At 35.4% G+C, this 26535-nt stretch overlaps 1 protein-coding gene across 2 annotated transcripts in view; it reads right to left on the reverse strand.

Moving 5' to 3' along the window:
• TLK1 (tousled like kinase 1) overlaps positions 1-26535 on the reverse strand; it is a 170319-nt gene that overhangs the window by 56189 nt on the left and 87595 nt on the right. The window contains exons 1-8 of one of the 2 annotated variants that reach the window (XM_021717697.1): positions 22623-22757; positions 14110-14185; positions 11040-11086; positions 8840-8929; positions 7172-7261; positions 5474-5566; positions 857-967; positions 606-742 (exon numbers count right to left, since the gene is read on the reverse strand). In XM_021717697.1, coding sequence (XP_021573372.1) covers positions 606-742; positions 857-967; positions 5474-5554 — 329 coding nt within the window. In that variant the 5' untranslated portion in view covers positions 5555-5566; positions 7172-7261; positions 8840-8929; ... (1 more) ...; positions 14110-14185; positions 22623-22757. Of the gene's footprint in view, positions 1-605; positions 743-856; positions 968-5473; positions 5567-7171; positions 7262-8839; positions 8930-11039; positions 11087-14109; positions 14186-22622; positions 22758-26535 lie in introns of those variants that run through there. The other variant, XM_008068950.1, reaches the window with a different exon arrangement.

Below are 26535 nucleotides of genomic sequence, written 5' to 3' on the forward strand. Positions count from 1 at the left end.
AAAAGGAAGGAGCGCAGGTTTTGCTCCTTAACAGTCAACCAAACCTTGCCTATTACTATCTGAAATCAAGAAAATATGATAACAATAATTTATTTGTTTTAAAGTTTACTTCAGACATGCTGAAGTCACATGTTCAGTTCACCTGATTTATGAGTTACTGTATTTGAGGAAAAGAGAAAAGTTCTTTTTCTTAGGAATATAGAGCAGGCAAGTGCTGAATAGTAACATCTAAGGATTAGGGAGTGGGGAAAAAAAAACTAAGAAAAATCCCATGAGATACACACATACACACCCCTACCTTCCCACGAAAATCAAATTTTCAACAATTTTCTCCCTAAATATCATCTAGAAAGCTCAAGGTTCAGTTTATATTTTGGAAAGTCAGATTTAGAATAAAATATTATATTCTATGAATGTTAATTGATCAAAAATTCTACTAAAGCTAAGAGTAATAACCTGAGTTTCATATTCCTTTCAAATGTACTAAATTCTATGATTTCAACAAGTAGTGAGAAGACGTAGAATATAACCCCAAATCTATAATCTTTTAAACTAATGAAAACCCAAATGAATATTAAATTTTTTTAAACATAAGAATGACTAACTTCACAAGATTCTGAAATGCAAAACCATCTGTCCATTGCTCAGTAAATGAAGCGCCATGTCTAACTGTTGTAAAGTGCCCAAGGCGTAATCTATCTTGCATACTCTTCTCTCTGCTTGACAGTTTTTCTTGCGTACTCTGAAAAAAGGAGGAGAAAAAAAAATCACTCAAGTTTATTCATTTAAATTTTAAAAGCATATGAGGCAAAGGAACCAGTGAAAGGGAAGGGAAAACTTACTCAACTTAACTTACCTTTTCAATAAGAAGTTTCTTGCTCATTGATATGCACTTATTTAATCGTTCTTTGTATTTTTCAAGTAATTTTTGTTGTTCATCTATTTGTCGTCTGAGATCACAGTTAGCCTACAACATAAGTAGAAAATGCTAAAGGTCTAGATTTGGGTATATGAGAAACCTAGGAATATTTTAAAAATTCTAGATAAATTATGTACAGATAGGATTCATAATGTTAAGTAATAGAGTATAATACTAAAAAAAAAAAAAAAAAAAAAAAAATCCTACTTACTATGGAATAATACTATTAAATGTTACCAAATTGTATAATGGAAAGTATATAAAATTTGTATCCATACTCCACACATTCAAATCCACACTCTAGGGTTAACCTTGTCTAAGTTATCTATACTTAAGTTCAGTTTTCTTATTTCTAAATAGGGGCAGTATCACCTACTTCAGTTAAAAATAACTGAAATATGGTATATAAAGTGTCTAACACTTAAAAATTAATGTAAGTTTTATTCTATAGCTTGTAACTAACAAAACGCTTTCTTGTGAAACTTGTGGATGACCCTCTAAGTTGCCTATCCAATTCTTCCTTGGCAACAGGATACCAATTCTGTTCACTTTGTAGAAATCATATACTCAGGGAAGAGATCTCTCTCTAACCTTATGAGATAAGTCTGATTATCTTAGCATAGTAACAAGAGAATAATCTAGGAGGGTTTGCTAGAACAGATTTCTGGAACCCATCCCCAGAGCTTCTGAGTCAGCAGGTCTGGGAAGGTTCTGAAAATTCCCATTTCTGACAAATTCTCCAGCAATATTGATCTTCTGGTCTGAGAATCATACTTTGAGAACCACAGTTCTAGGCTAAACATGGTGAAAGTCAAAAGACAAGGGTATAATATCTTGAAAGTGCTGGGAGAAAATAACTTCCAACCTAAAATGATATACACAATAAAGTTGTGTTTCAAGGAAGAGGAAATAGAATTTAGCACCAACAGACTCATAATGCATCAATATGTACAATTCAAACAAACACCAACATATTGTGTATGTATCTTGAAAATGTGATTATAAAATTTCTCTAAGACTGAAAAGGGCCAAAAATAGCCAAAATGAAGAAGAGGATATTTGCCCATCTATATATTACAATTTAATATAAAGCTACAGTAATTATTATCACCCAAATCACCTTCTTCCTTAATCATGGAAATTCAATGTTTTATTCTGGATTGATATGCACCTAGCTAAAAGACTACATTTCTCAGGTTCCTGATCAGCCAAGCAAAGTCAATGAGATGTTGTTGTTCAGTGGGATATCCAAGAAGGATGCATACAGAACTACTGTGCTTTTTGTTCCTCTCCTCCTCTGATCTGTTTTCTGCTTCAAACACAGGTATCATAAATGTGACTCTAATAGATATGATGGGACTTGATGAAACCTCTACGATGAAAGCCATGAACAAAGGATGAGGAAGCAGAAAAACTGAAGGAACCAAGGTTACACGTAACAGTATGAAGCAATCATATCTGGGCTTCCTACTTTTGTTCTTCTTTTGAAAAATAAGCTTCTACCTCATTTAAAGTGATGTCATTTATGCTCTCTGTGGTTAACAGCCAAAGACAATTGCTAAATGATAAAAAAAAAAAAAAAAAGGTGGCAGTATTTACATAGAAACACACAAATAGAACAATGGAACATAATACAGAATACAAAAATAGATCCACTAGTACATAGAAACAAAACTTTATGATGGAGTCAGCAGTATAAGAATAAATTTTAATTAAATGGGGCTGGACAACTGGTTATCGATAGAGAAATTAATGAAACCCTACATCATGCCATACCCAAAAACCAATTCCAGCAAGATTAACAACTTATACTGAAAGACCAGACTATAAAACGTTTAAAAGAAAATATGAAAGAATATCTCCACAATCTTAGAATGAAAAAGAACTAATTTTTTTGGTATATCTTTGGTGATAATTTAGTAAAAGCAAAACTTACAAACTATAAACAAAAAGATATGTTTAGTCATAAAAATTAAAAATGCATCTAATTATCAAAAGATGCCATGAGGAAATGAAAACTGGGAGAAAATCAATATACATGACCAACAAAAAACTGGTATCAATTAAAAAAAAAAGACAAATAATCCAATAAGAAAAAGGGCAAAAAAAGTTATTTCACAGAAAAACACAAATAGTTAATGAAAAAAACTTTGAGTCTGGGTCTTGCTCTGTGGCTCAGGCTGGACTTCAGCAGCATGACTTTGGCTCAACGTACCCTTGACCACTCGGGCTCAGACAATCCTTCTAACTCAGGCACTCAAGTAGCTGGGACCACAGGTGCAGGCCAACACACCCGGCTAATGTTTTTGTGTTTTATAGAGACAAGGTATTTACAATGTTGTTTGGGATGGTCTTAAACTCCTGGGCTTAAGCAATTCACCTGCCTTGACTCCCTGAAGTGCTGGGATTACAGGTGAGAGCCACCATGCCCAGCGTCAGATGGTTAATAAATATTTTTAAAGATGCTCAAAACCAATTGATAAGTAGGGAATGCATAATAAAACCACAAAACACCATGTTACACCTATCAGATTAGCCAAAAAGAAAAATTTCTAGGAAAATTGTATTATACCAAGCCCTGGCAAGGATAATAAGCAACAGGATTTTTTTTTTTTTTTGAGTTGAAGTCTCACTCCGTCACCCAGACTGGAGTGCAGTGGCTGCTCCCGGCCACCGTAACCTCAACCTGCTGGGCTCTGGCGATTCTTCCGCCTCAGCCTTCCAAGTAGCTGGAACTACAAGCATACGCTACCACACCCGGCTAATTTTTTCATTTATTGTAGAGATGAGGTCTCGCCAAGTTGTCCAGGCGGGTCACGAACCCGCGGGCTCAGGGAATCCACTCACCTCAGCCTCCCAAAGCACTGGGATTACAGGCTGAGCCACCAAGCCCGGCTGCAACAGGATTTTTATCTTGGAAGCATAAGTTGATTCAACCACTTTGGAGAAAATTTGGTATTATACAGTAGAAAATGTGCATGTCCCACACTCTGGTCATATCTTTCCTAAGCATTTACCACAGAGAAATTCTTATACATTTGTCCTAGAAGACATGTACAAGAATGTCCTTAGAAGAATTATTTATATTAGAAAAAGTAGAAACAAAATGTCAAATAAAAGTAGAAAAGATACACAAATTATAATAGTCATATAATGCCTTTCTACATAGTAGGGAAATGAACAAACTACAGTCATATTCATCAATGAGGAGGCTCACATATACTGTTCAGTGAAAACAAGCAGGGTAAAAAGGTTTAATAGGATAATTCCACTAAAAAAATCCCCAAACAAGCTAAAATAATATATTGTTAAGAATGGGCTGGGCATGGTGGTTCACGCCTATAATCCCAGCATGTTGGGAGGCTGAGGCAGGAGGATCACTTGAGACCAGGAGTTTGAGATCAGCCTAGGCAACACAGCGAGACCTTGTTTTAAAAACAAAAACTAGATGGATATGGTGGTGCATGCCTATAGTCCTACTATTCAAGAGGTGAGGCAGAAGGATTGCCTGAGCCAGAAAGTCGAGGTTGTGGTGAGCTGTGATCATGCCACTTCACTCCAGCCTGGGCGACAGAGATTCTGACTCAAACAAACAAAAAAGAATGCATACACATATTTAATACAACGATAAAGAAATATTTAGAATAGTGGTTAATGGTAAAGAAACGTGAGAAAGTAAATGCCAACAGGAAAGACACAACGGATATTTCAAAGGTACTGGTAAACATGGAAGGATCACAGGTGTGGGTTTTATTTACCAATGGTATTCTCAATGCTAGCTTAAATTAGAAACATCTGAAGGAACTTTTAAACCCACTACCCAAGACCTACATCACATAATCAATTGTATGAGACCCTTCAGGGTAAAATTCAGTTATCAGTAGCTCCATCCTCTTCATCTGATTCTAAAGAGCAGCAAGGGGTCAGAACTACCATTTTAAACCTTACTCATATTTTAAGTATACTTCTAGGTGAGAGGATTACCTGAGCCCGGAGGTTTGAGACCGGCCTGGGCAACTTGGTGGGACCTCATCTCTACAACAAATCAAAAATTAGCCAGGCGTGGTGGCTACTTGGAAGGCTGAGGCAGAAGGATCACCTGAGCCCAGCAGGTCAAGGCTGCAGTGGCCAGGAGCGTACCACTGCACTCCAGCCTGGGCAACAGAGTGAGTATTCCAATTCCAAAAAAAAAAAAAACCAACTCACAAAATCGCAGCAGTTACTTCATTCTATATAGTATAAGATATGATACATATAACAAAATCAACTTTAAAACTAACATGAAATGGCTATCTGTCTTATGGTAGTTGCTCATATAAAAATAAACATTACAGACTATCTTCAAGTCCTCCAACAGCTTCTCAATTCACATTAAAGATCTAATACAATATTTTAGCTTTAAAGTTGATAGCTTCAATCATGTATTTAAACTAACAGAAAAAGCGTACGGTTTCCCAGCTATAGAATTCTTTACAATGCTAAGTATTTTCTCCACAATTTCACTGTTGCCAAATCATTTATTCAATTTATCTCCCTTTATGACTTACTACTTACCCTGAGCAAATCATCTATACGACCTTCCTTCTTTTCCAGGTCCTGGTTTTTATTACTTTCTAATGCTGCTAATTTCAGCATTGTGAGATCAGTCTAAATGAAAGAAAGCTATTTTATTATCTCTGTTTATATGCTGTCACATGTAAACATAAAACTAGATTTTACTCTGACTTCAAAAAACAAAGAAAAATATATGCATCTGTGCGTATATTACATAAAGGGCATCCCAAAAAGTTTTAATATAGTTTTAAGTTTTAACAACTTCTGAAGTGTAAATGCTACAAATTTACTAAGAAACATTAAAAACACTTAAAATATTTAGAATATTGGTGTGTTCCTTAGCAAAATTCAATATATCCACTACTTTGTGCTATATATCACTCTAGTTAATTTTTTGAACATTGCAAAACCTTTTAAAATCATTTTAAGTCAAGGGTTATAATTCACACCTGTAACCCCAGCTAACTAGGGGGGCGAGGGCAGGAGTATCACTTGAGGCCAGGAGTTTGAGACTAGCCAGGGCAACACAGCAAGACCTTGTCTCCACAAAAAATAAAAAAAAATGAGCCTGGTGTGCTGGTATGTGCTTGTAGGCCTAACTACTTGAAAGGGTGCATGGGAAGATTGCTTTAACCTAGGAGTTTGAAGTTACAGCGAGCTATAATCATGCCACTGTGCACATGAGCTCACTATCTCTCTTACTCTCTGTATATATACATATACATCCATACTGACAAGTAAAAATTGTATATATTTGTGGGGTCCAACATGATGTCTTGATATACGTATATGTTGTAGAATAGCTAAATCAAGGTGTTTAATACATTTTTTTTTTGTAGTGTGAACACTTAAAATCTATTCTCTTGGCAATTTTCATATGTGTATGTGTATATATACAATATACACACAATACATTGCTACTATCTGTAGTTATCATGATGTACAACAGATCTCTTAAACTTATTCCTCTGGTCTGAAATCTTGTGTCCTTTGTCCAACACCTTATGCAGTAAAACCTTTCATGAGCTGCTCAGTGACTGAAAGGAATGTATCTATAATCCTAGCCTCAGCATCACCCAAAGATGCATAACATGCATAATTTGGACACCACCCTACAAATAAAGTCTAGTGAAAATAAACCAGCAAGCTGAGATGGTTAAACAACAGGATGTATTCTGCCAATGCCCAGTCTAAGAAAGTGTTACATAGAAACTGTCAGATGTAAAAAAAATTGAAATGAAAAACTTTGTACTCAAAATTCATGAAACTACGTAAAGTGTAAAAGATATCCCAACAATTCAATTTTCAAATTGATTTTTCGAATTTGTAGCATATATGTATACACACAAATCTACTCAAATGAACTACTTTAATGTTCACTTATAGCAAAGATACCAGACTCACAAAGACATCAATTATAAATACTTAGAAATTAAGCTCAAAATGATTCTATAAACAATTGACATGCTATGGCTATTATGATTAAAACATCTAATATTTGCCAGTGTGTGACAAGGGACAAGCTGATAATAAACAGGGCAATTTCTCACCTCTCCCTACAAATTCTGTTGGAGTTTTTTTGTTTAGTAAGTTATTTTTCTCAAAGTATAATTTTTCTTTATGACTATGTCTAAAACACATAATAGCTAGTCACTGGCTTTTGGAAACAATAGAACAAAATTTTAAATTATTATTTACCTGGGTAATTTTAAAGGATAACTGCTTTGGTTGTACAATAGGGTGGTCCCCAAAAGCTAATGCAGTAGGAGAAGGGCTATTCGGTCGAACCTAAAAATATTAAAATTTTTACATTAGCAAAAAAAAAAAAAAAAAAAATAGGTTTCCACTTAACAACATAACCACTTATTCAAGAACATTCTTTGAGTACCTCCAGGATAAGGCCTAGTAAGTGATATAACCATATATTTCCTGCCTTCAAAGAGCCTACATTCTAGTCCCATAAATCTTAGTGCTTTCATATTGTCAAACAAAATAAAGCTAAGCACATTATTCTTAAACAAAAAATATTAAAAACTGAGTATAATGGTTCAGAAAGTAGAAATAAAAAGACTTTAGTACAAAATCTTAAGGATAAATATGCACGCCCACTTCTAATTTAATATCTATTGATGAGTTTTGTTGTTTAACTGGTCACTAGTTTAAAAATACACTCATTGAAAACAGCAGATTACAATACTGTATCAATGTTATCACTATAATTTGTTAAAGTTATTGCTGAATCTTGCATCTTACTTTGTATAGGCAGTATGATGTGCCCTCAAGGCACAAAAGGAATAAGACACAACCAATATATCTAGAGACAAAGAATAGAAGGGAACAAAAGAAATTTTAAAAGGGTGCTTGAATAAATAAGTAGATAGTTTTTTTTTTAAATCTTTAATTTATCTTTAAATTATGGAAAACCATATTGGCCTTCTAGTTAAATATCAAATTTTCAAACAACAAAAATAAATAAAAAGTGAAATCCAAAATGCAAAACAATGCATATAAAAGAACTATATGTTAAAATGTTAGAAACAAACCACAAAGTTACAAAATAATTTTAGATTTAAGATTCTTTTCCTAGCCGGGCTCGGTGGCTCAGCCTGTAATCCCGCACCTTTGGGAGGCTGAGGTGAGTGGATTGCCTGAGCCCGAGGGTTCGAGACCCACCTGGGCCGAGACCTCATTTCTACAATAAATTAAAAAATCAGCCGGGCGTGGTAGCGCATGCCCGTAATTCCAGCTACTCGGAAGGCTGAGGCGGAAGGATCGCCGGAGCCCAGCAGGCGAGGCTGCGGTGGCCGTGAGCGGCCACTGTACTCCAGTCTGGGAGACCGAGTGAGACTCCAACTCCAACTCCAAAAAAAAAAAAAAGATTCTTTTCCTATGAACCACACACACTCTGCCCTTTCCTTTGTTATTAAATTTTATTTTATTACAGAGATGTGGGGGCTGCTCCTTTTTAAAAAAGGATTTCCAGAAAGGTATTATGCTATCATTTTAGTGGTTAAGAAATTTAATTGATATAAAAGGTAGAAAATAGAAATCAATTTGTGACTACAGACTGAGAGTATTCATATTAGTACCACAGGCTCAACGGCATTCTTTTATAAAAAACCATGCTTCTTGGATATGACTAATTCAGGAAGTCTTTAAGAAGCTCACTTTCAGAAATAAAGTTCTAACAGTATCAGATCATTAAAAAGGATTCAATTTACCTCACAGAAATCATATTTTAAAAAAGATAAACACTAATTTATTTATATAAAAGTTCTCAATAAAAACAACAAATTATAAAGTTATTCAGGGTACATAATTTCCCAAAGATTTATGTATGGAAATACCTGAAAGATAAAAACTTACAGATGAGGAAGGAGTGGAATGTGAATTTTGAGGAGAACGAATTGCAGGAGGTATGCCTCTTACTGGACTTGAACCATTTCCACCCTGGTACTGAGAAAAAGAAAAAGGAAACAACACTATTTATTATAGCAGATTTATATACGTTTTATTTTAGACATGGCATTAAGAATTAACTTAAATATATCTTATTTTAAATTAAAACAAGTAGTCATTTAAATTGGCCTAGAAAATGCAATACTAAGGTCAGTTACAGCTAAGTTCTAAAAGACTAATGAGACTACTGATAACAAGAACCTGATGAGATGGCATTTCACAAAAATTCTTATTTTATTATTTTTTTATTAATCAATATTTTTTATTATGGTTTTGTGGGGTACAGTTAAGGGTTAGGTGTACAATTATGTTTCATTCAGGCACCCTGTTAAGAGGTGTTTTCCCATCCCCAGACAGATATTTGCTACTGTTAATCCCATCCCCCGCCCCCTCAAAAATCCTTATTATTCTACATTCAGACAATTATTTGTTATTGTACCAACTCAAAGACGAATTTCCCCAATGCAATGAATACGTTTTGTTTTCTCCCCTAAATCTTAGCACAGTTCCCCTATAAATGTTTCCTGAGCCAGTATAGCTCCTAATCCCAAGACACAAAAATATTTATACATAGGTATTAGTGAATATAATCAACTATCTTAAGCAGAATCATCTTTCTCAAGATCTGTTAAATATCCAAGTGTTCACAGCACTATATAAAAGAATTATACAGAACAAGTCCTTTTCTTCTAATAGCACAAAATCTTTAAAAACTCAATTCTTTCTTACAAAGTACAGGACTTAGATGCCTGAGAAGCCAACTAATCTATTTCGTAACTAATTTTTCTTCTAGCTCATGTTTCTGTACTAAGGACAGGGAAAAAAACTTTGTTGCTACTAACTTCCTCTGGTGGTATTAGTTTATTGTCTACTTTATCATTTTTAAATTATTTAGGCCGAGTGTGGTGGTTCAAGCCTGTAATTCCAGCACTTTGGGAGGCCAGAGGCGAATGGATTGCCTGAGCCCCTGAGTTTGAGACCAGCCCAGGCAACTTGGTAAGACCTCGTCTCTACAATAAAATTTTTAAAAAATTAGCCGGCCATGGTAGTGTGCACCTGTAGTTCCGGCTACTTGGAAGGCTGGGGCAGGATTGCCAGAGTCCAGCAGGTCGACACTGGGGTGGTTGTGAGCATATCACTGCACTCCAGCCTGGGAAGTGACATTAATGACATTAACAATAAGTGACTGACCTCAATTAAAGAGCATTAAGCATCTCATGGTCAGCAACAGTTTCACCTTAGCATTTTGTAAATCCAAGAAAGAAAGTAATGGAGGATTTTTTTTTAATTGTAATTTTTTTATTTTTTAGAGGCAGGATCTTGCTATGTTGCTCAGGTTGGTCTTGAAATCCTGGTCTTCAACAATTCTTCCGCCTCAGCCTCCCAAGTAGCTGGGATTACAGACATGAGCCACTGCCTATGGCTGTTTTAAAATTCAGCCCTTTCCCCTAATCAGTCAATTCTGCTCTCACCCTCAAGTAAATATAAGCATTTCAACTAAATAGATCATATTTGTTGTTTTAATAATCAAATTAATGTTTTCTAATTTAAAACTGGTACCCCAAAGTATTTCTTTGTAGAAGCAAGGAACCATTCCAGATTAGGTAAAAATCTAAATTTACCACTCTTTATTGTTTTCAGGCACTCTATCAATTACTTAATTTCTATCCATAGTGCTCAAATGTTGCTGTGGTGTGACAAAGCCTGCGTTGATAATAGAAAAAATTCTGAACTACAGAACCAGTAGACTCTTTATTCTTCCATTTAGAATTTGCCTGAAGGCAGGTTATGTTATTCTGGTCTTCAATTTTATCATTTATAAAACAGAAACACTAATGCCTACTTTGCCTATCATAGTTGTTATAAGTAAATATGTGAGAACTATTTTGAAAGTTATAATGTGGCATACCAAAGTGAAAGTAAATTTTAATGTTCCTGGTTTGAAAAAATATCACAGTACTAAAGCTCTGTTCGAATCAAGTAGATGATCAAAAAGTTGACCTTACAATAAAAATAAAAGTTGACCACACGCTTTTGAGAAATTATTTTTAGCTCACAGTAGAACTGTAGTCAATTAGGAATTAGAGATAATACCCAATGAACTTACTTCAAAATAGTCACTAATTTTGTGGCCACGTCCCCCAATACTTTTTCCTAAAATATAAAAAGCATACGATGTTAGTAGGGTAGTGCTGGATATTAAAAAATTATTGAGTCCTCAGAAGATCTGATAATTTCAGAAGTCCAAAAATCAAATGACATTTCAATAGAAACATGTCAATGTTTAAAAGTTCCAATCATCAGAGAATCGGATAAATAAATCACATTAAGAATCTCCTATTTTAAAACTACATTATTAATATTGCATAATAATTACTAATTTCAGAAAAGCAAATCAAACAAATAAAAAAGCAACAACACAAGGCAATTGCATCACTGACAAACTAATTCTTACCTATAAATAATAACAAGCTTTGGCTAGCACAAACCATAACATGATCCCTACAAAACTGACAATAAGTTGCTTCAATATGAATGTCATTTTGGAAAGTATATTTTAATTTTCTAAAAAGCACTTCCAAATTAACAGTATGTTTTAATAGACTGGATTTTAAATGTCGTTCATATATGACCATACTGATAAAGTGAACCAGGTCATTACAGATCACACTGTTCTTTAATTAAACATTTGGCTCTAAAACGGACTCATCAGTTTTATAAACATTGAAATAAGATCTTGCTAAGAAATATAGGGTTAAAAGATGCTCTCTTGGAGGAGAGGCAATTATCCTTCATTAGAATTATATACACATAGAATACATGATTTTTTCAAGTTATAATAGAAAAGCTAAAGATATCACAACATCAAAAGCTTTGCATAATATAAACATACATACATTTATCAATTAAATACTAACATATTCATGCATTCATTTATTTTATTCAACAAATATTTCTTTTCTATTCTTTTGTGTTAAGAGTCAGGTGTTGTTTTACTGACACCCAGGCTGGAGTGCAGTGGTGCAACCATAGCACACTGAAGCGTGGAACTCCTGGGCTGAAGCAATCCTTCTACCCCAGCTTCCCAAGTAGCTGGGACTTACAAGCCCACACCACCATGCACAGCTAATCATGCATGCATGTGTATATATGTAGATCCAGTCTCACTGTATTGCCCAAGCGGCGTGTGTGTGTGTGTGTGTGTGTGTGTGTGTGTGTGTGTGTGTGTGATTACAGGCATGAGTCACCATGATGGACATCATCAAATATTTCTTAAGTGATTACTATGTGACAGGCATTATTGAGATGAACAAACAATATACTTGAAAGTTCAAGCCAGGCCCGGTGTCTCAGTCTGTTATACCGCACCTTTGGGAAGCTGAGGTGAGTGGATTGCCTGAGCCTGCGGGTTCGAGACCTGCCTGGGCAGCGAGACCTCATCTCTACAATAAATTAAAAAATCAGCTGGGCGTGGTAGCGCATGCCTGTAATTCCAGCTACTTGGAAGGCTGAGGTGGAAGAATCGCCAGAGCCCAGCAGGTCGAGGCTGCGGTGGCCGGGAGCGGCTACTGCACTCCAGTCTGGGCGACAGAGTGAGACTCCAACTCAAAAAAAAAAAAAAAAGTTCAACCACTTTAAATGCCTTCTTGGAACAAGGTAGGGGAATTAAAAAAAAACGCAAACAAGTACTCAGGACTATAAATGCAACCTAGAAATTGTGAACAACAGTTTTGTTCAGATTTATTTAGAGGTCAGAGAGGACTGTAAAAGGAAATTCTCCCTTCTGTCTATAATAAATGCCTGGCAGATTCTGAAGAGGTGCTTTATTTTAATGAAGACAGAAGTTTTTGGTTGCCTACCCAGAAGTTATTTCTCCAATTATTTTTCCCTAATTGAATCAAAATTTTGTTGTTAACACTTTCTCTCCATATAGCACTTTTTACTACAAAGGAAGCTGACTCCTCTACCAGCACCATTTCCAGTTCTCCTTCCCTCCTAATAAAAAATCCGGTTTTATTCAGGTATCATCCTTTCTCTACACAGCCTGTAGTTTTATTAAGAATTTTACCCCATTTTCAATGTCAAAAATGGGTCTGATTTTTGTAAGAATAACAATACCTGTTGGACATAACTGGTTTTGGGATGGGCACATGACCCAATGTGGTCCATAAGATGAAAGAGAAGTTTGCTCTGGACTTAAAGAAGCACGCGCCAAAAAGAGCAGGTGGAAAAATTTGATAGAAAGTCAGTCTCTCTCTAAAGCAAATATTAAGGAAGCTGAAATGAGTAAATCCAATTTAGGTAATCATCTAAACCAGAAGAAAATTAGATAATTCCGTGGACAGAAGACCACAGATAAAGAAGAAAACATGATTGTTGAAAGATGGGTTAGATCAGTCAACCCAGAAGCCATATCTTATTGGGGGGGCTTACTTTTGAGGTTTTATGAATATGTATTTGAAACTATTGTAATTAATATATCTTTACAAGAAATAAACCTCCAAGTCCACTAACTACAACTTGGGGGAACTATGCTAAGATCAAAAAGGAGCTGAGTACAAACTGAGATACCAAATACTACCTCACTAGAGAAAAGGCCCTAAAATGACGTAATCCCTTTCTTCCACAAAGGCAGTTGCTGCAAATACTTTCCAAATTGTACCCCACATCTTTAAAATTAAAAAATAACAACAACAAAAACAATTTCCTGAATTCCAGTGCCATATACAAAGCAGTAAGCCATGGGTTCATGACCGTAGATCTTATGGCTAAAGATAGGCTGTAACACACATAACATTACATATAAAATAATCATTAAATATGATTTAAGAGCCCAACTTACTGTATTTGATTTTGAGTGCCCAAATTAAATGACAGTACTATTTTGCTATCCATTACAAGAGATTTTACATTCTAACAAAAAATAAATAAATAAAAGGTGATAAGATAATGCTTGTCAGAGTTGGACATGCTACTTGCCTTTCTTAGACTCAAACAAAAAAAATAAGGGAAATGTCAAAAAGTCTAAAATAGTAATGACACATTAACTATCTGTGTATACATTAAAAGTTACAATTTCAAATTATTAGTTTACACTTAGATATTAATTGGTCAAAAATCAGAACACTTCATTATAAATGTCTACTAGGCTTTGAAGAAAGATACTGTTTGCTTACCCTGACTACTTTCATTCTGGTTTTCTGCTTTTCTTTTTCTTCCCCTGGATGATTCTGATTGTTTCTTCTCTGGTGTCTACAGAAAGCAAGATCACAGATTTTAAAATTTCAGTTTTAATACTATTATAGTCAATATAAAAGTCATTTTTCTCTTCAAGGTCAAATAGTGTTCAGTGGTGCTCAAGGAATATAAATATATAGTTATTTACATATTAATACAATTTATTTAGAAGATAAATGTTCCTATTCTGTGAATTTTTAAAACTCCAAGTATAGAAGATATGTACATATACCTTACATTTACATTTACAGAATTTGATGTGAAGTGGAGGAGAAATCTGAGAGTAATTTATTATCCTTTGCAAGATGCCCTTCAAATTCTTAACTGGATTGGGCAAAAAAAAACCAAAAGGCAAAAAAAACAAACTCACCTACCTTAAGGTTTTCCTATTAGTTTTCTACTACTCAAACATACTTAGTCTATAAAAGTAGACTTGGATGAGAAAAAAAGAGGTAGAACTGAAATCCTGATATATATATAAAATCCCTATTACAAAAGAAACCAGTCACATAAATGCCTGGCAACAATTACAGCAAATGTACAGATTATGCCCTAGATCGGGGTCAGCAAACTATGGCCAATGTGCCAAATCTGTTTGGTCACCTGTCTTGTATGATCTAACCACAGCTTTTACATTTTTTAAGTATTTGAAATTTTTAAAATTCAAAATCAAAAGTATATTTTGCTATGTAAGAATCATAAAAAATTCAACTTTCAGAGTTTATAGTTGGAACACAGCTACACTCATTCATTTATGTGTTGTCTACAGCTTCTTTTCATATTACAACAGCAGAGCTGAGTGCATACAACAGAGATGGTCAAAATAAAATCTAAAACATCTGATCCTTTACAGAAAAAGTGTGCAGACCCCTGCTCCAGATGGTGGCTCTGGACCCCAATTACAGGTCTGTTCCTGTTAACAGATATCAAGTATTTTTATTATACTAACAAGAAGTACTTTCTATGGAGTTTGACAAATTGTTGCTGTGCTCAGTCAAAAATTAAAACCAAGAGCAAAACACAAGGCAAATTGCTCCAGGCCATCAAATTCTGGAAGCTTGGTAGGTACTCTTGGTACTGGAAGACTCCTGAACTTAACAGGAGTTTCATCAATATTTGGCTGAATGAATCACACTAAGCAACTTAAAACAAATCTCTTAAGGCAATGTGGTCCCCAAACAAGGAAGGGTTTTAATCCCTATTTTTATGTCTCTGTGTAGTTCTGTAATTAAACAGTATGAATGACAATATATAACCTAATTCTAAGTGAGCATATATTATTCCTCTAAGTATCAGTCTTGGGCACTTAACGTTCTCTCACCTCCATTCTGTCAACAAGATAACAGATCTAAAGAAGTTGGACTAAATGTACTAATCTCTAAATTCTTTAAAAACAGATGTTGTATATCTTATCTTACCCTTCTACCTCATGCTCAGCATACAGTTATTACTTGATTAATACATAAATAAATATTAAAGAACTTTCTAAAGGTAACACTACTAAGTGTGTCAGAGCCAGGATTAAAATCAAATTCAGTTCTGTATAATTCTCAGACCTAAATGCTCTTTATCTTTTTCTCTCTGTGACACTTTACTTCAAGAGCTAACTAAATGAATTAACTTTACAAAAATATTTCCAAATTTTACTGTTTGTAAATAAAATTCAGTATGTCCAATAAATTGCCTATATGTTTTACTTCACAAACCAGGGATCTTAAAGAGATCACCCTAACTGGTCATCTGCTCAGGAGGTAAACTGATGTACCAGCAATTTAGGGTAGACAGTTCATTAGTTTAGTTTCATTATCAAAATCACCATACCCAAATAATAACCAATCTTCTAGTTTCCTGGAAATGAAATAGCAACAAATTAAAAGTTCTAAGTTAACATTTTTAAAAAGAGCCCTAAATCTATCCTAAAACAAAAAAAGATTCTCAAATAGTAATTCATTCATATTCTTCCTAATTTAACAATCTATGTAAAAAATATAGTCAAGAAAATATAATTTTTCAGAATAGTTTAATGTTATACTAATTTTTAAGCATGGCAAGATCCCATTTGAATTCCATCTTAAATTTTAACTAGATACTTTAGAAAAAGGAAAAAAAACAATATACAAAATATTGTAATTCTGAGTTATAATGGAACAGCATTTTCTAGCTAGAAAACTAAAGAAAATATAATGTTCTAAATAGTTCCATATCATTTTCTAAAGTATATTCCAAGAAGCAATGGCTCAATGACAGGTTGGAGGCTACATTTTTTAAAAAATTATTTTATCTTATCTTTTATTGAGTCAAGGCCTCACTCTTGTCCAGGCTGGAATGCAGTGGCACTCACCACAGCCCCAAACTCCTGGGTTCAAGTAATTCTCTTGTCTCAGTCTTCCAGGTAGCTGGGACTACAGGTGTGTGCCACCATATCTGGCCAATTTTTTGATTATTTTGTAGAGACAAGGTCTTGCTATGTTGCCCAGGTGTCTCAGAACTACTGGGCTCAAGCAATCTTCCTGCTTTGACTTCCTAAAGTGCTGGGATTACAGGCGTGAGCCACTGTGAAAGGTTAGGAAAGGTTACATTTTAAATAGAAGCGGGGAGGGAAGGAGTTAAACTAGGGTAAACAAAGTTAGATTTCTTTACTGCAAAGCGTCTCAGAACCATTAAAATGCTAACATGCATAGCTCCAAAAGAGGGATGAAATGGGAAGATTTATGTATAAATTCTCAAAATTTATTTGGGATAACATTCATCAAATACTTCACTGGATATAAATTTTAGGATATCTAAGGTTGTTCTGTTTTGAAATTACTTAGTAATTTAAAATAAATTTTTAAAAAATTACTTAGTAATTTAATTTTCTCTGAGGTAAAATTTCCTAGTTTGGGGAAGTAGGACAGCCCTTTGGGCAAAATGTCACCACATTAAAAACAAACAAGAGTATTACAATTATAGTAAAGAAAGAAAAACAAGTTTGCCCCTCTTTAAACCAGAGAAGAATTTGAGGAAGGAGAATAAAAAGGATGATTAAACTAAAATTAATTTTGACTATAATGTATGGGCAAAATAATGTATGGATGAAAAATAGATAACAATAAATTGAAAAACTGAGCAAAGTAAAAAATGAAAATGGGAACCCTAAATAAATTAAATTAGCTTATGAAGTGAATGTCTCCGTGATATGTACAGCTTTTGTCCATTCCCATGAACCTTAATCTTTTCACTCATGTCTTATACTACCTGGTGCTTACCTTTGACTTCGTTCTCACCTCAAGTTGTCTATGTAGACACACTTTGAACCATAATTTCCTAAAACGTAAGTACTCTCAAGGAACAGACCAAGACTCCAATTCTGGGTTCATTACTTACTATAACCCTAGGCATGTTATTTAACCCAAGAATTCATTTTCTCAACAGTTTAAAACATGATAACGGCATAGAAGGACTGTGGGGATTAAATGAGAAACATACTAGAACCATATTTGGTATGGCACTTGCAATAGAGTGGGTACTCAATAAGGTCAGTAAACATTCAATTAGCTTAATGGCTATCCTTCTATCACTCCAAATATCCATGTACTTTTAGGTTTCGGAACTTCAATCATGTGTCACACGTTAAGTGATTAGCAGCCTCTGCCCTAACAGCTTAAAAATAACTGGTAGGGCTTGCAAAGCAGGTTGACATTTTCTCATTAAGGTTCCATTAGAATATATTCTAGACTATAAGTCATAGAATTTTGCAATCTAGGCCCTATCACCAACTCTCAGCACACATGCACTGAATAGTTGTTTGGTTTTGAATTTAAACAATCTGAACATCTACATTAAACAAAACAAGACTCCCCAACAAAACCCACCGCTGCCAATTCTCTGGACTCATTCTCATATGAACCTATTTAGGGATTTAGAACCTGAGGAGTAGGGGAGAATATGCAGAAACTCACCAAATAGTTACTCTCTAAGATGGTTCATCACTCCCAAAAGGTTCAGAATAATATCTGTGATTTTCAAACTGCATTCCAGAAATACCTTAGGGGAGAGAAGGCTGGTCCCAGAAGTTATCAAAGGGAAGGGAGAATGGAAGGAAGAAGTGAGTGGCTGAGCTAAGGCTCTAGTCAACCAGAGACAGAGTCTATGCCAAGCCAACTTCTACTCTTGTCCCTGCAAACTCAGCGTCGCTTATTTTAGTACTGGGATTTTATATGAGATCTCCTTTGAAGAAACAGTTTGGCAGCTTAAAAAAGGTTTAAAAAACGACTGATCATGACCAGTGATTTCCCTGAGGAAATCCAAATGACAACAACCAGACTACCTACCTAATTACATAAGTTATAAAATTTGCACATACCAAACATTTAATGAGGAACATTTTAAAGCTTATTATTGCTTTTAATAAAAATATCACTTCTTTCTTACCTTCTCTATTTCTCAACAATTCAACTATGAATAGACTACAATAAGAAAGGATTAAAATAGAAGGCAAAGAAAAGGATTTGGCTTTAAAGTGAAGATGAAATGAATACAGTAATTATATAAGACCAAAGAACTCCAACATACAGTGGTACAGTGGTTAGCAGAAAATGAAAAAAGAAGAGACTAGAACTACTCTTTAAGTCAGTTTAGCTGTGTAAATGTTAGATTTGTAATCTTGCTAAAGCCTGAATGGCTACTCTAGCATCTAACTATTCTAAGATATCAGCATGAATTTACACAGTATAAAAGTTTGGTCTAAAAACACAAAGACAAATTTAAAGAACTCAAGAAGTGATAGTGGTATAAGTAACTAATCCTCCATTTTTATTTGTAACTTAGGTCAGTGACTATTAAACAAGGTTGTTTTTGTTTTTTTTTTGAGTTGGAGTCTCACTCTGTCGCCCAGACTGGAGTGCAGTGGCACGCTCCCGGCCACTGCAGCCTCGACCTGCTGGGCTCCGGCGATTCTTCCACCTCAGCCTTCCAAGTAGCTGGAACTACAAGCACGTGCTACCACGCCTGGCTAATTTTTTGATTTATTGTAGAGATGAGGTCTCGCCAAGTTGCCCAGGCGGGTCTCAAATCCGCAGGTTCAGGCAATTCACTCACCTCAGTCTCCCAAAGCGTGGGACTACCGAGCAGTTGAGCCACTGAGCCTGGCTTAAACAAGGTTTTTATATCTAATCATGTGACTTCTCAATTTATCTTTAAAATATATGTGTCTTTTGTCAATGTAAATAAGAAAAAAAATCTTAATACTGTCAAAGAATGAGGGACACAAATCACTATGGCTTATTCTATGAAAACAGAAACCACCTCTATAAGCCTCAAACTAGAGAGATATTTAAAATTATCTCAAAGAAATCACTTTGAGAGGCCAAGGTGAGAGGACTGCTTGAGTCTAGGAGTTCGAGACCAGCTTAGGCAACATAGTGAGACATCCTCTCTACAAAAAATAAAAAAATTAGCTGGGCATGGTGGGGCACACCCATAGTCCCAGCTACTTGAGATTGCCTAAGCCAAGAGATCAAGGCTGAGACCAGCCATGATCATGCCACTGCACTCCAGCCTGGGTAAGAGAATCTCACCTCAAACAAAAAAAAAGTAACAGTATGTGAAAAGATATTATTATAACATGAACAAAAGAGGAGGGAATGAATATTAAAGTTTATTCTTCACTCTACTTTTATGCTAGAGTTCATTAGGGCTGGTTTTTTTCTTTTTTGTTTGAGTGAGGGGCTCATTCTGTCACCAAGGTTGGAGTGCAGTGGCACGGTCATAGCTCACTACAGCCTTGACCTCTGAGGTTCAGGAGATGCTTCCACCTCAGCCTCCCAAATAACTGAGATTACAGGCACACACCACCATGCCCCACTAAGTTTTTAATTTTTTTGTAGAGATGAGGTCTTGCTATGTTGCCTAGGCATTCTAAGGCATCCTCTTGCCTCAGTCTCCCAAAGTGCTGGGATTACAGGCGTGAGCCACAGTGCCCACCCCATCAGGCCTGATTGAACATCTGATGAAGTCAAATGTCATTATCTTTAATAAAATTACTAGAGTTAACAAAGATATACTTAATTTCTTCTATTAAAGGAGAAAAAGAAAACAGAAAGTAAAGTTATCTGATATTAAATAATATCTATGACCAAATATTCAATCCTCAAACTTGTCAGAATGAATTTTTTCTGACAGATTCATTCAGCCAAAGGTTGGTTTCAAAAATACAACTTATTGGTAGTTTTAGTGTTCATTTTTATCCACATTTCTAGTTAAAATTTGTTGAGCTAGGTGAGAGACAGGAAAATGCTGGAGAAAGAGTTTTGTTACTTTAATGATACATATCAAAACAGCACTGAAGCAAAAATCTGAATCCTTATCAAAATAGGCTGGCTGACCACATGCAAAAGATTAAAACAAGATCTCTACCTATCTCCATACACAAAAATCAACTCTAAATGGATCAAAGACCTAAACATAAAACCTCAAACTATAAGAACATTAGAAAACTCAGGAGACACCCTTACGGAAATTGGAAGTGGCAAACAAGTGCCCATACCGTAAGAAATAAGGTAGACAAGTGGGACTTCACCAAACTGACACACTTCTGCAAAGCCAAAGAAACTATCAAGAGAGCAGGGAGACAGCCTACAGACTGGGAAAAAATATTTGCCAATTGTATATCTGACAAAGGCCTAACATCTAGGATCTGCAAGAGACTCAATCGTGTCAAAAAGAAAAAAAACCCAAAAAAACCAAAACAGCCCCATTACAAAGCAGGCAAAAGATATGAACAGGCACTTCTCAAAAGAAGACATACAAGCAGCTAACAGATACATGAAAAAAATGCTCAGTCTCACTAGTCATCAAAGAAATGCAAATTAAAACTACACTGAGATACCCACTAACTCCAGTCAGGATGACGATCATCAATAACTCAAAAAACAATAGATGCTGGAGAGGATGTGGTGAAAAGGGAACACTTCTACACTGTTGGTGGGATTGTAAACTAGTACAGCCTCTGTGAAAAACAGTGTGGAGATTCCTAAAAGATCTAAAAATCGACCTTCCATACAACCTTGCAATCCCCCTACTGGGAATATACTCGGAGGAACTCACTCTATGAAAAAGATTCCTGCACACTCATGTTTATTGCAGCATTATTCACAATAGCAAAAACATGGAACCAACTGTACTGTTCATCGAAAGAGGACTAGACTAAAAAAATGTGGCACATACACACGATGGAAAATTATGCAGCCATAAAGAAGAACAAAATTGTGAACTTCACAGCAACTTGGATGGACTTAGAGGCTATAATACTGAGTGATCTATCACAGAAACAAAGAACCGAGTATCACATGCTCTCACTCATAAGTGGACCTTGAACAACTATGGTAATTCTGTAAGAAAGGGTTTGGCAGTAGTGGGAAACTGCCTGGGGGGGCACACTTCATCAACAAGGGTACCTATATAATGAACATTTGTATACCTAACCCTGAATTGTACCCCACATATTTAAAATTTAAAAAATTTTAAAAAGTCAACGTGGAATGTACAAATATTGTTTCAAGTTTTTAATATAAAAATTAGGTCAAAATAATGTACTACAAGAAAACTCAATTTCTATTATGAAAATTACCTTACTGCTTTGTATCCTATTTACATTTAGATATAACCTGTCATGAAACATGTATATCCTCATTCAAGGATGATTTTGAGCTGCCATGACCTGAAGTTCACAGAGTCTGTCTCTGCTCAAGAGTCAAAACTTTAATATCAAGAACTATTATCTGGAAATGTTTGCTTGAGCCCTTGACTCCTAAAAGATCTGTTATAGTCCTGATTTCAATATTTAGTATAAAAAGTTTATGTATGCAATGTTTTATAATCCTATCACCAAATAAGAGCATTTTCTTGCAATTCTGAGTAAATCTAAATCATCACATCGGCAATTTTGAATGTCATCTACTTTCGGCTATATTCTCTTTATTATTTAATAACATGTAATATTAAATATGGTAGAAGCACCAATAAGAATAAATTGGATAACCACCCAACTAAAATGTGTGCTATCTTACAAGTAAACTTAAGCGTGCCAGCTCACAACATTTTTAAAAAGACTGTCACTCTACACATACACAGCACCTACAATGATATCAGTACTCAAAAAAAGAGATGTAATAGTAAAACAATCACTCTTACTTTAAATTTCTAACAGCTACCTTATACTTGACATTCTCACTTGCTGACTTCTTGCTCCTATCACTTGGACAAATTTCAGCTTGCATTCACATATGTTTAAAAGGAGCTTACTAAGTTTTCAATATACAAGAAAGTGATTTTGTTTGCCATTTTCTTATCATTTATGCAGCCTATTTCTTGGCATTTTCCTTCTCTGGCTTTCCCTTTAAGGCTTTGTTTGTTTAATAGTATATACTACAATGTTAGAATAAAGTTGAGTTTTCTTCCCTATTCAAATTACCTCATCAGTAGTTTCCAAATCATACAACTAGAACAAAACAGCCATACAGAGCAACTGCTGGGGTGGGTGGGTTAGGAAGTAACATTTCAAGCTAATTTATTTTGGAAGTGTTGGTATTTTAAGAGTGCTTATAATAGTAAAATTTGGAATCATGGTGTCACAACTTTTGTCCTACTGTGATACTCATGATGAAGTAACATGCTCCTGCATAGATGCCCCCACAGACATTCCCTTGAACATGAAACCATAGGTCCTTATACATTATTCCACTGAAATTGAAACTTTTAAATGTAAATGCTGTGTCACAGAATATGCAGACTTAGTTTTTTTAAGATAATGCCAAACTGCACTTTCAAAGGCACAATCAATCTATACTTACACCAATGCTATATGAGACTAGTCACTAAACCTTTAAAATCTGTCTATCTGATGGGTACAAAAATGTGACTATTTTCTGTATACAATACAACATTTATAATTCCAAAAAACTTATTTGTCTTTTTTTCTTAGAGATAGGGTCTCACTATGTTATCCAGGCTGGACTCAACCTCTTGGGCTCCAGTGACCCATTAGTAGCTGAGACTACAGGCATGAACTACTGTATCTGGCTTCTTTTGAAAAAGTTGTTCTATCATATCTCTACTAGTATTGATGCTTAATGTTGACTATACATGAATCATTTACAAAGCTCTTATTTAAAGTTCATGATGCAATCCCCAGTTCAAGTTGTACTGTTTCTGCAGAAGGACCAAAGGAATCTTTAATTAATTAATCAATTTTTGCACTGAGGCAGGTTGGCATCTAAAGGAGGGGGTGCCAGACCCATCCCCAGGGATCATTTAAAAAAAAAAAAAAAAGCTTCAGTAGTGATGATGATGATGATGATGTATCATCAGGATTAAGAAGAGTCAGTCAGTTAACCAATCAATCTACAATGATACGTAAAATAAATCATTTAATACATATTCCAATTTACAGAATCTCTAAAATTAAGAATGTTATTCTTTATAACTTTCCATTAAGATTAAAGACCAAAATTGTGACATACAGCAGAAAACTAATTAAGTTATAAGAAGTTCAATAGGTTGTCATGGTTACTCAGGTATTTTAGAAAATGAGAATTAATTTTAGTGAAAATTAGCAGATCACTCATGTGTCCTATTGACATAAATACACCTTCCTGATATTTTTAAAACTAAAATAAAAGAATAAAATGTTGAAGTCATATTTTTCAGTGATGTCAATTTAGGCTGAACGTCCTGAAAAATCTAGTCTAAAAGTGACATTTATCAGAGTAAACATTTTTGAAGTGCTGTTAGCCCAGATATTCCCTAGATTGGCAAATTTGATAATTACCATAAGTTCTCTTAAGCCTAAAAAAATTTCCAAAAAAAAATACCATTTCTTTCTAAGACTAATTAGACTAATTTATCTAATAGGTTGTATACTATCTTATCAAGAGTGTAGCACAGTAGTTGAGAGCATCACTGTGAACTTAGAATTTTGATTCTGTCAACTCAATATCTATATGACTATGGGCAAATTAATTACCTTCTCTGAGCTTCTGTTTCCACATTTAGAGAGGTAAAACTTATGGAGTTCTCTACTGGTAATATACTAAAACTTTATTTTCTCATTCCCATTAATGGAGGGTTCTCAATGGGAAGAGATTTGCCCCTCATCTCCAGAAGGTATCTGGCAATACCTAGAGACATATTTGGTTGCCACACTGAGGATAAGGAGGAAAGGGGTTGCAGATATCTAATTTGTAGGGGCAGAGATGCTGCTCAACATTCTACATTGCACAGGACAGCATCCTCCCACCTCCCCACACACACAAAAAATTATCTACTATAAAATGTCAGCATGTTAAGGTTGAGAAACCCTGCTTTGATAAATACATGAGAATCATTTACAGTTGGCACATAATCTACTTATGCAGAGTGCTTTTTAAACTTTAATTCTCTCATGAATTTACAGTGAAAATTTCCAGAGGCTGAATGACACATGATGACACATGAATAATTTACGGATTGTACACTCTAGAGCTTTAAAATTTTGTCTTAAATTCTAAAATGGCAGGATTACCAATAGTTGTAACTCATATAAATAAAACTTGTTTGGGGTCCTTAGCAAAAATGGCACGCTCACGGCCACCCCAGCATTGACTTGCTGGGCTCCGGTGATCCTTCTGCCTCAGTCTTCCAAGTAGCCGGAACTACAGGCGCGCACTACCAAGCCCAGCTAATTTTTCTTTATTGTAGAGATGAGGTCGCACTATGTTGCCCAGGCTGATTTCGAACCTGTGGACTCAGGCAATCCTCTTGCCTTGGCCCCACAAAGTGCTGGGATTACAGGCTTGAGTCACTGCCACCCGCCCTTTTTTTTTAAGGTCAGTCTCACTTTGCTGCCCAGGCTGGAGTACAGTGGCACATCATGGCTCACCCCAGCCTCAACCTCCTGGGCTCAGGTCATCCTTCTACCATAAGCCTCCCAAGTACTTCAGACTAAAGGCTCACATCACCACACCCGGTCAATTTTATTTTTTATTTTTATTTTTTTGGTTGGAGTCTTACTCATCCCCCAGGCTGGAGTGCAGTGGCACGTTCACAGCCACCCGTGTCTACCTGTTGGGCTCCAGTGATCCTTCTGTCTCAGCCTTCCAAGTAGCCAGAACTATAGATGCATGCTACCACGCCCAGCTAATTTTTGATTTTTTTTGTAGAGACATGGTCTTGCCAAGTTGCCTGTGCTAGTCTCAAACCAGTGGATTCAGGCAATCCACTCACCCAGGCCTTCCAAAGTGCTGAGTCATCAAGCGCAGCTCCTTAGCAATTTTACAGTGAAAATTTATAGAGTTATAGAGGAGTCCTGAGAGCCAAAAGCTTAAAAACAGCTTTTATAAATGAATTCATCCTGATACTGTATGAATGTCAGAAGATAAGATGTATGTGCTAGAAAAAGAACAGTAGCCTCATAAGAAGGTAGACAGACAGTGATGCTAAGCTTATTCATTCAACAAGTATTTACTGAGCAACTACTATGGTCAAGACTATATATTCTACTTCAAAAGTATGTCTTTATTCTTACATATAATCTACCATTTTTCTCTTCCAATTACATTTCCATCAAACAGCTTAGAACTTTCTCACACTAAAAACAACTAACCAACCAATCTAATGTACTATTATAAAGGGTAACATTTAACAGCTGTCTGCTTACTAAATAAATGGCTTACAGAAGCATTATTTCAAGGTTTCATTATGTACATGAACTCAAGAGATTACCTAGACAGAGTATATCAGAATTTCCAAGCAGGAATGGATAGTGGTGAATTAAATACAATTTCCTTTTTTAAATAAAAGTTACAAAAGTAGTTTTTAGGTATTTTCACAGGAACTTTTAAGTCCAATTAATTCATTTTGATTAGTCTTTTTTTTTTTTTTTTGAGTTGGAGTCTCACTCTGTAGCCCAGGCTGGAGTGCAGTGGCACCATTGGCTACTGAAGCTTTGACCTGCTGGGCTCAGATGATCCTTCTGCCTTAGTCATTCAAGTAGCTGGAATATAAGCGCATGGCATCATGCCTAGAAATTTTTTGATAAGGTCTCGTTAAGTTGCCCAGGCTGGTCTCGAACCCCTGGATTCAGGCAATCCTCTCACCTCCACCTCCCAAAGTGCTGGGATTATAGGCATGCCACAGAACCCAGCTGCTTACCAGTGCCAAAAGAGAGGAAAACAGGCAGTTTCTTTCACTTATGCCAGCTCTGGCATGTCTCTATCTTTCCTCTTTTCCTTCTCTAATAAACTTTGAAAACTTTAAGAAAGAAAGAGGAAAACAAACTTAACATTTCCCTACAGAGAAAATGGTATGTATTCATGTTACAAAATATGCCATTTCCCATGCATATACTT

The sequence above is a fragment of the Carlito syrichta genome, unplaced genomic scaffold (assembly GCF_000164805.1).
Source record: "Carlito syrichta isolate Samal-C Ts95f unplaced genomic scaffold, Tarsius_syrichta-2.0.1 Scaffold109683, whole genome shotgun sequence".
Taxonomy (NCBI): domain Eukaryota; kingdom Metazoa; phylum Chordata; class Mammalia; order Primates; family Tarsiidae; genus Carlito; species Carlito syrichta.